The sequence below is a fragment of the Bactrocera latifrons genome, unplaced genomic scaffold, assembly GCF_001853355.1.
Source record: "Bactrocera latifrons isolate USDA-ARS-PBARC rearing strain unplaced genomic scaffold, ASM185335v1 scaffold_691, whole genome shotgun sequence".
NCBI lineage: Eukaryota > Metazoa > Arthropoda > Insecta > Diptera > Tephritidae > Bactrocera > Bactrocera latifrons.
The window spans coordinates 85340-95246 of NW_017537369.1; the positions used below are offsets into that span (position 1 = coordinate 85340).

The 9907-nt window shown below is 32.4% G+C and overlaps 1 protein-coding gene across 1 annotated transcript; it reads right to left on the bottom strand.

The window, feature by feature from the left end:
• Window positions 1-540: 540 nt before the first annotated feature.
• On the bottom strand, window positions 541-9186 carry LOC108975734 (fork head domain-containing protein FD4-like). Its single transcript, XM_018944435.1, has 2 exons — window positions 7760-9186; window positions 541-612 (listed from the first exon to the last, which is right to left on the bottom strand). The coding sequence occupies exon 1, from the start codon at window positions 8943-8945 to the stop codon at window positions 7839-7841; it is 1107 nt and encodes a 368-aa protein (XP_018799980.1). The 5' UTR covers window positions 8946-9186; the 3' UTR covers window positions 541-612; window positions 7760-7838.
• Between the last annotated feature and the right edge of the window lie 721 nt (window positions 9187-9907).

Here is a 9907-nt window from a genome sequence, read left to right on the forward strand (position 1 = left end):
TGGAAAAAGAGGAATTTCGGCGATTTGCTTTATCATCACATAGCAGAACTCCATAACGTGTGTTTAATATGGTGAAATAGTTTCTTGAAATGTTCGAATTTTGCGAAGTTTTTAACGTTAAGGTCGAATATCTCTAAGGGTTTCCATTACCTATAACCCCATGTATTCTTTAATCAGGAGAACTTCCTCTTTCCAACGGTACCTTCAAATCGCGGCGCCAAAGAAATCGGAATTGTACCGATATCACATTGGGCATGATTATTAGATTTCGGATTTTTTCAAGGTAAACGAAGCTATGTGAGTAGAAGGTTGAGAAATATGAATATTAAAATGTTAAGATGGTTTGGTGAACCTGATCATTTAGATATACTTACATACTAATATAAGACAATATTTATCTCGATTAGTTTCAGGTGTTATAAACTACCATTACGTATCTCAATTTCGGTTTTCAAAATTATTAACCCATTGCCTTTTCATACTCTCGCAATATGTTTGTACAGGTAGATATGTGAGGTACCTTAAGGCATGTCAGATAAGAAAAAAAACGGACGGTAGCGCGTACTTCGAAAGCTGGGAGTCGATATACGGTCACACAACATATAAGACCACCTGTAATATTTTATAATAAATATAACTTTTACATACATTTATTTGAATCAATTAAAACTAAGGGACTTTGATTTAATCGAAATCTACATTTGGGGCCTCGCCCAGAATTGAATTTAAGCCAATCGGAAAAATTTCGCTGTCATCTTCAAATATCAGCCGGCGTATATTGGAAGCAGTTGTAGCAGAGGGTTCCAGCTATTGTTAGTTGACACAAACCAGCAGAGCAGTTTATGTCAGCCGCAACAGCATAGCCGTTGTCATTTGAAATTTTGCTGAAAGAAGAGGAGTAGACGCTGAAAAAGAAGACTTAAGATAGAAAACGAGAAAAAGTTGAAGAAGGAGAAGTACGATAGAAAGCCAAACGAAGAAGAAGTTTAAGTAAAGACACCTATAGCCAAGTTCAAGACGGAAAAGATGAAAAATCTAATAAGAGAAAGTTAAGGTAAAGTAGTTGAACAAATGCATACGTGAATTTATAAGAACCCGAAAGACGATATAAGCAAAGAGTGTAACACGAACTTTAATGTAAAGAAATTCATGTAGAAATTAAGCTAGACATAGAAAGTAAGACAAAGTAAATTTTAAAGAATATCAAAAAAATAATTGGAAAATATTTTTGTATATTAAATTTATATACATGACTGAAAGAAACGAAATGAAATTTTGTGAAATATAACACACATTAGTGATATCCGATTGATGTAAATTTACAAAATATTTGTATTTTAAATTGAAAATCGAAAAACTGGGAACTAATTCATTCTCATTAATAATATTTGCATTTTTGTGTAATTTATGAAAACTAAACTTTACTGTATTTATACATTTTGTTGGAATTGTCAGTTGACCTACTAAATAATTTTGATGTAACTCTAAACAAAATACTTACGCTGTCTTAAACTAAGATACATATACTTTATACATATGTATTTTATATAGTTCATTAACATATATTTTAATATTGTAAACATGGATGCAGATGCTATTTTAAAAATTACGGTTACGACTTTAAAAGACAAACTAAAGGAACTCTGACTAGGAGTAAGTGGACGGAAACATGAACTGAGGGAAATACTTCTCCAACATTAAGGCCTGATTGACGGCGATGACGACGACGAAAATGAAGGAAGCGATTTTAATGCCAATCAGCCTGAATGTGATTTTATACAAAAACGGACTGAACCATCTGCACCTAAAGGTTGTGCACATTTCAGGCATAAAGATATTTTCTACTTTTGATGGAAGAGATATGTCTGATATACCGAAATGGATCGCAGAAATAAAAGAAAACGCAGAAATAGCAAATTGGAATTATGTACAAAAATTCGTTTATACAAAAGGGTTGTTGAGGGGTGCTGCAGAAATAAAGTCGGAAATAAGTTATCAGCAGTCGATGTGCATAAGATGTTAGGGAAAAGACAGAAGAAGACGTGTGAATCGTATCGTGAATACCTATATGTTTTGATATAGATAAGCAAATCAATTGACTCATGGCATGTGACAGAACTAAAAGAACAATTAGTAGTTTACGAAAAAATCAAGCAGGAACCAAAAGTTGAAAATCTGAAGTAAGCGGATGTAAATGATAAAATTAAACAGGAGAATTAGTTGCCATTAAGAATCGATAAAAGATGTTATAAATGTGGTGCACCTTGGCACATACCTAGAGTTTGTTCTTCGAAGCAATTCAAATGCTTTAAGTGGCAGAAGATGGGACATAGATATTTTAAGTGAAAAGAAATAAAAGGTGGGAACACTGAGGGAGAACACAATCGTGTAAATTCAATTGACGAACTTGCAAGATTTAATTAAAAATTTAAAAATATACGGATTTGAAATGTAGAAGTGAGCGCGCTTATCGATACTGGTTGTAACTTGTGTTTAATCAGATGCGACACATTTAATAAGTTCGACAGAGATATAAAGCAAAAATATCAACGATAGAAAGCTTTGATATAGAAGTACGAAATTGATCAGAGTATTGTTGACATTAGTTAAGAAGTGATTCTGGGTAATTTAATATTGAAACATTTCGAGATGTTGGTTAGTGAAATGGGGCTTCATTTAAAGAAAAGTTGTCTGTGCCGATTAATGATACAATGAGAGTCAAAGGTAACTTAACAAACGATGATGATTAATATTTTTTAAATTTATGTTTTAACGTTGATATAATTGAAAAAGGCTATGATTTAACTCATTTGAATAAAAAATCAGCAGAGGCGGTGAAGCAAATGATAGAATAGTATATCCGAAAGAAAGACGATAGTTCACCGGTGAATATGATATTTATTCTTACCGACGAGGTTTCAGATTACCAACCACCACGAAGGATATGGTGCAACAAATCATAGATAAGTAAGTCACACAGTGGTTAGATGAAGGTACAATACATCCTAGTTGCTCAAACGTTTCGCCTTTTCTACTAATATCGAAGAAAAAATGGCACAAAATGACTTTGTTGCGATTATCGCAAGCTAAATTTGAAAATAGTGCGGGATAATTTCCTAATGACCTTAATTGACGACGTACTCGAAAGGCTTAGAGAAGTAAACATATTCACGACGTTAGATTAGCAAATGGTTTCCTACACGTACCGGTAGATGAGAGTTCGTAACTCATAGTAGCCAACATGAATTTCTTTATGTACCCCTTGGTATATGTAATCCACCCATTGTTTTCTGTCGCTACATTCATGCCATATTAAAATATTATATTTGAGATAGAACAGTTTTTGCATATATGGATGATTTGGTAATCCCAGCGAAAGCTGAAGAAGAAGCTCTAGAGAAGTAAGGGAAAGTATTGAAGTTAGCTTCTGATAAGGGACTGAGCATAAAATGGGAAAAATGTCAATTCCTTAAGAAGAAGATAGAATTTTTAGGCTATATTATTGAAAATGGAACCATTAGACCGAGTGAAAGTAAAACGAAAGCCGTGGAAAAGTTTCCGTTACCACAGACTAAGMAGGCGCTACAGAGATTCTTAGGCTTAATGTCTTATTTTCGTCGTTTTATTAAAAACTTCGCATTAATCGCAAAACCTTTATCACACTTTATGAAGAAAGGCGCAGAGTTTAAAATGGGTGACGAACACTTTTTTTCGTTCGAACAGCTGGATACAGCTCTTATTCAGGCACCAGTTTTCGGAATATTGAACCTAAAGCAACGACAGAAATTCATACAGAAGCATCAATGTATGGTTACACAGCAATTCTTTTCCAAAAAAAAAACTTCGAAGATCAACAGTTTCAGCCAGTTCAATTCATGAGCCACAAAACAACACCTGCAGAACAGAAATATCATTCGTATGAGCTCGAAGTACTAGCTATAGGCGAAGCGCTCAAGAAGTGGCGTATGTGTTGGTGACAAAGTTCAAAATTATTACTAACTGTAACGCTTTTACGATGACTGTACAAAAAAGAGACCTACCCTTACACAATGGGCTATGTATCTTCAGGAATATGATTACCTTATGGAATACAGATGAGGGACTCAGATGAGACATGTAGACGCTCTTAGCAGAATTTCTTGTTTGACGATGGAGGATTCATTAAGACATCGACTTAAAGAGGAGCAAATGAGAGATATGTGGATAAAAGCGGTTCGAAAGATTTTTGAAGAAAAGTGCTACGATAATGTTTACATCCATAACGATATATGTACTGTATAAAGACCCTGATTTACAACTGATCGTGGTGTCATCACAGATGGAGAAAAAGATAATTGAGATTGCAAATCGTCAAGGATATTTTTCAGTGAAGAAAGCAAAGGACTGCTTAGAGTAGGATTTTTACATTCCTCAACTAGAAAATAAAGTTATAAAAATTGTAAATAGTTGCATTGGCTGCATTGTCGTCAATTCGAAAAGTGGTAAAAAATATGGCTTTTCTAGCACCCATTGATAAAGAGGATAAGCCTTTGTTGACGTTCTATATAGATCATTTTGGTCCGCAGTATAATATAATTGCAGTTTTGAATGCATTTTTGAAATTTTTGTTTCTTTATCCCACAAAATATACGGGTAATGATACAGTGATCGATCGATTGACGATACAAGAAACAAAAAAACATTTCAGCTATTCAAGAAGAAGATCGTAGAAATTAAACCCGAAAACGCAAAGAAAATCGAAATTATGAAGTGAACGACCTAGTATCTATAAAATTTACTCAGTTTGGAGCAAATCTGAAATTGAAAAGAAAATAATTTGTACCGAACAAAACCGTCGAAAAGTTATTACATGGACATTATAAAATATAAAAGCTTGATGAAGTTTAATGACATAATTTGACCTCAACCGTGACCGAGTATATCAAACCATGGAGTTCAGAATTCGGGTAGAATCCTGTGTCAGGAGGGCCGAATGTGGAACCGACAGACGAACGCAAGATAACTAGAAGTGAACGTAATTTTTAACACCTGTTAAATACGAGACTGCAAACTTGACGAATAGAATAACAACAAGGCGAAGGTAAAAAGAAAAAAGGAAAACACGGACGGTAGCGCGTACTTCGAAAGCGGGAGTAGATATACGGCCATCAAACCTATTTTTTAATTAAATTAAATTAATTAAAACGAATCGACTTTGATTTAATCGAAACATACATACATATATACTACTGAACCATCAAAAATTGGAGTTACAAGAAACTAGTATTGATACCGACTCATAAAAAAAATTTATGGGGTTAATAACTTTAATACTTTTTTATATTCTTACAATATCCTGTTATAGAGATTAATAATTTTGTTCACCTAACGGTTGTATGTATCATCTAAAACGAATCGAGATAGATATAGAGCTATGTATACAAAAATGATCAGGATATCTCTCGGAATTTCAATCTGGTACATTGATCGATATTTTTGTTAAAAAATCTACTATAAACACTAGACTCCACATATTCGACATCTTGGAACTTAAACAGTTTCAGTTCGATTTGAAAAATGTTTGCTTATGAAATGGCTCCCTTCAAAGGCATAATTCATATTTTATCCCATAATATTAATTGGTGTTTTCTTTGTATACTGAAACATGAAAGAATCAAATGCAATAACAAATTGTGTTATATTGGAAGTATGTGTGGTTGTGGTTAGATTTGTGTATTATAACGCAGGAATATCAGATGAATGTAATATACCGAATTTGGTAGAATAGATCTCGAGATACATATGTATTTTCATCCAAATGTAGTCTGAGCTCAATAAAGTGTTGTCGTACCATCTTAAATGTAAAATTAAATGTTGACGAATTTTGTTATTGATTTACATTTAGGAGTTTTAAAGAAAACCGGCTTGGAAGATATACTACATATACATACAAACTTACTAGCGGCGAGGACACGCCCACTTTACAAAGGTTTTCAAACCACAGGGTTCTCACTGTATTGTCAAATTTGAGTTATCTTAATTTACGGCTTAGTTATGACAATTCATACTTCATAATGGTTTTTGATGGGCATGGCACTGATCTCATGACGCCTATGTACAATAGCAAACTTCTTATGATGTCAAAGAACCATTTCATCAATATATCTCAATTTTTATGAAAGTTAGAGCTTGAACGTACGGACGGACAGAGAGGCAGTTACCTGGATTTCAATTCGGCTCGTCATTCTGATAATTTATATGTATATATAGTCCCATATCTATCTCGATTTGTTTCAGGTGATACTTTCAACCATTATTTTAACAAAATTAAGATACTCTGTAGCAACATGTCGGAAGAGTATAAAAAATAACGACTCGTTTTTCATCGAATTTCTCTTCTTTTATGGGAAGGCAATATATGTATATATTGTCGCAATTTTCATTTTGAATATCCCCAAAATACGAGCTGTTTATGATAAATTGAAATAATTAATACACTCATTCAAATGTATGTATGTAGATATATTATAATTTTCCCGTCATCCATTTTCACATGAATTTTCATACCTCTAGTTCGAATCTCATTAGCCCACAACTGTTATTATACATCTTTTTACCATTTTTTTAAATAAGTGAAATTTGAAATCCTCATACGATTTTAAAAAAGAGGCATCAGGTGTTACCAGCAAATTTTACAATTTTTATAACTTACAAGTTTATTGAAAATTTGAAGGGCCTAATGAAAAGCAATTTCAAGGCATAGTCTTATAAATAAAAATTATTTTAACTTGGAAAAAGAACTTAATAATAATTTTCAGTTTTATATTATGTGATATTTGTATAACTATTTATATGTTTTAAATGTTATTCTGGAAAAGATTTGAAAATATYATTACTCTACATAGTTTTGAACTTGCAATAAGTAGGGATTTTAGCTAGGGAGAAACTTCGGAAAACGATTGCTTCAAGTTTCCATATTACGTTAGTATGACCAAAAGTAATTTTATTCGCTTCAATATTAAGTAAAACAAGTAACTGCTAGCAATTGCTAGCAATTATCTTGCTTTAAAGGTATTTATAAATGAAATAAATAATAAGGACAAAGTTAACTTAATGGTAGATAATCTACGAACCTTAAAAAATTTAGCGAAACAGCACCAGCAGAAGTATACACTTATATCAAATATGTACTTTTAAAAAGGATGTAATATAAATTATAATTTTAAAATACAGTTCTTAACGAAACGTAGTCTTCTTATTATGGTTTCAAATACGCTGCAAACATTTAATCAGCAATTAAATTAATAGTATTTATTATCTGTTGTATATAATTTTACAATATTGAAGAATTAAACAACATGTTAAAGGCGCCTTCTATTTTAAAAATCCGCAATTAAACTCTAAGATGTACAATATTTAACATATTTGCTAATCTTCATAAAATAATACTGTAGTTTTTAATTACGCCTGTTAATGCTGATATTTTGATTTGCCGTCGGCTAAATAATCTCTAAAATACAGATTATGATGATGAGAATTATTTTACTATTTCAAAAATGGGATTAATTAATATATTCGAATTTCGTATCATTAGAAGCATTACAATTTTTAATATACTCACATAACTAATATGTTTGTAGACTAGAAACGCTTTAATTAAATTTTAATTGGCGAGTATTTGTTTCTTAAAATCATATTTTTTTAATGATTGATTTTTTAGTATTAAATATTATATACAAAGCGAAATATATTAAAAATTATTTTAAAAATAATACATTACATTTGTGCATAACAGCCATTAGGAACTAAAGAAGATGACTCCAGTTTATTTCAACTATAGACGATTACAACTAATGATGTCATGCAGTTCTCAGGCTGGAACTCTGTCGTGAATTAGATGACGTGTGTTGGTCTGTTGGTATATCAACATTTGCAAAATATAACGGTTGTAAGTTTCCAAGCGGAGATTTCATCATTAATATTGGATGCAGCGGAATATCGTAAACTGTTGTGGAATTTAAGCAAGGATCCAAATTGATACAATTAGCTTCTGACCTATTATAATGCAGAAGGGGTATGTGGGTATTTCCAGTAATCGTGTGCAACGGAGGAAGGGGTTGATGGTTCATTTCAGCACTGAATATAGAACTGTGTAAGGTGGCACAATTCTGTTTTAGTGTTTCTGTTTCCAGTCTTTCGGTAATAGTTTTATCGTAACTGTTAACGCCTTTTATAGACTTTGAATCAAGTTTATCGGGCGTTATTAAACTTTCAATAGTAAAAGAACGTTTTTGTCGAGATTTGTTAATAATGGTTGATCCATCCATGATTGGTGATATTACTTGGGAACTATGTAATATATTCGAGAATGTTGTATCACTATTTGTTGACATTGTTACTTGTGGATATCCTAATGATATAGCAGTAGATGCAAAATTTGTGTTAGGATGCGTGTTTCCAACAGAACATTGAGTTAATTTAGCTATATTTGCTACATTAGTTAAATAGAGCGAAGAGTCATTAATTAATGGTAATTCTGCTGATGTTGACGTATTTTGTGGAGTAAAAAAGAAACGATTAAGATTTGCCCATGTAGCTAGTTCTTCTTTCAAATAATCCTTATCGTGTTTGTGTAGTTTGAAGCGTTTCCGACGCCGTAGTAAGCTACCATTTTCAAACATATCAATTGCTTGTGGGTGAAGAGCCCAGTACGCACCTTTGCCTGGCCGTTCTGGTCTTCGAGGAACCTTTATAAAGCAATCATTAAAACTGAGGTTATGCCGTAAGGAATTTTGCCAGCGTTGTGTGTTTTTCCGATAATAAGGAAAACGATCAATTATAAATTTATAAATATCACTCAGAGGTAACATTTTTTCGGGTGAATTCCAAATAGCCATAGCCGTTAAGGAAATATATGAATATGGGGGCTTTTGATCGCCATATGATTCCCTCGGAGGTCGGGGCATAATTCAATAATAGAAAACTGAACATTAATACAACACGGTTTTGCTTATTTCGATTGAAAATGCATTTTATTGACAACAAAAACATCCACTTGTTTTATTGGTTGTGTATTATAATTTACACTTGTTCTCCGACGGTGAAATATCAAATTTAATTTTAACAACAACACGTTTAAACAACGTTTATCTCTTAACATTCATTGTGCGCGGAAATTCAAACGATTGTACGAATATCACTAAGAGCAACGAAGCCGAACTGTTAACGAAAACAAAATCTCAGACACATTGACGACAGCGAGAAGAAGCAAACACACATACACAGTTATGTGTAACGCCAATGCAACTATTCAAAAACGATTCCACGCAACCAACCAGAAACGCACAAAGTTCGATGCATCACAATACTCGTTTTTCTATGGGTTCTTATTCACACCCCCTCTGCAATTTATGTACAATAAGCAAAACAAGTCCTCTATAAATAAGGTTGTATTCATTTATGTGACAGGCAAATGGATAGTTTTATTCCACCCTTTTACATGCTCAAGGGAGGAGTTTCACTAGCTAAAAAATTATTAATAAACATTTTCTTCTTTGGCATGGCTTCTTCATTATTTTTCTATTGAATAATTTTTAGTGGAGTTTTTATTTATTAAAGACAAAATATTTAGTAGAATATCATCAAGAAAAGCATCATGAAGTTTAAAATGCAGCATATGCAAATATTTTTCTACAGATGTTATGGTTATAGTTACTTCAGCATAGTTTGATTACAGAAGTAACAGCTGGTTTCGGTTGTCGGCCGAATGTATAATACTTAGAAATCAAAGACAAGTTAATGAAATGTTTTAGGTGAATCCTGAAAACATTTTAGTATGGGCAACCTTAAAGTATGGCATATAACATATGTAGATTTAAGTGAGTTATATTGGGAAGCTTTTATGTGTAAATTAATAAACAGAGTAAAA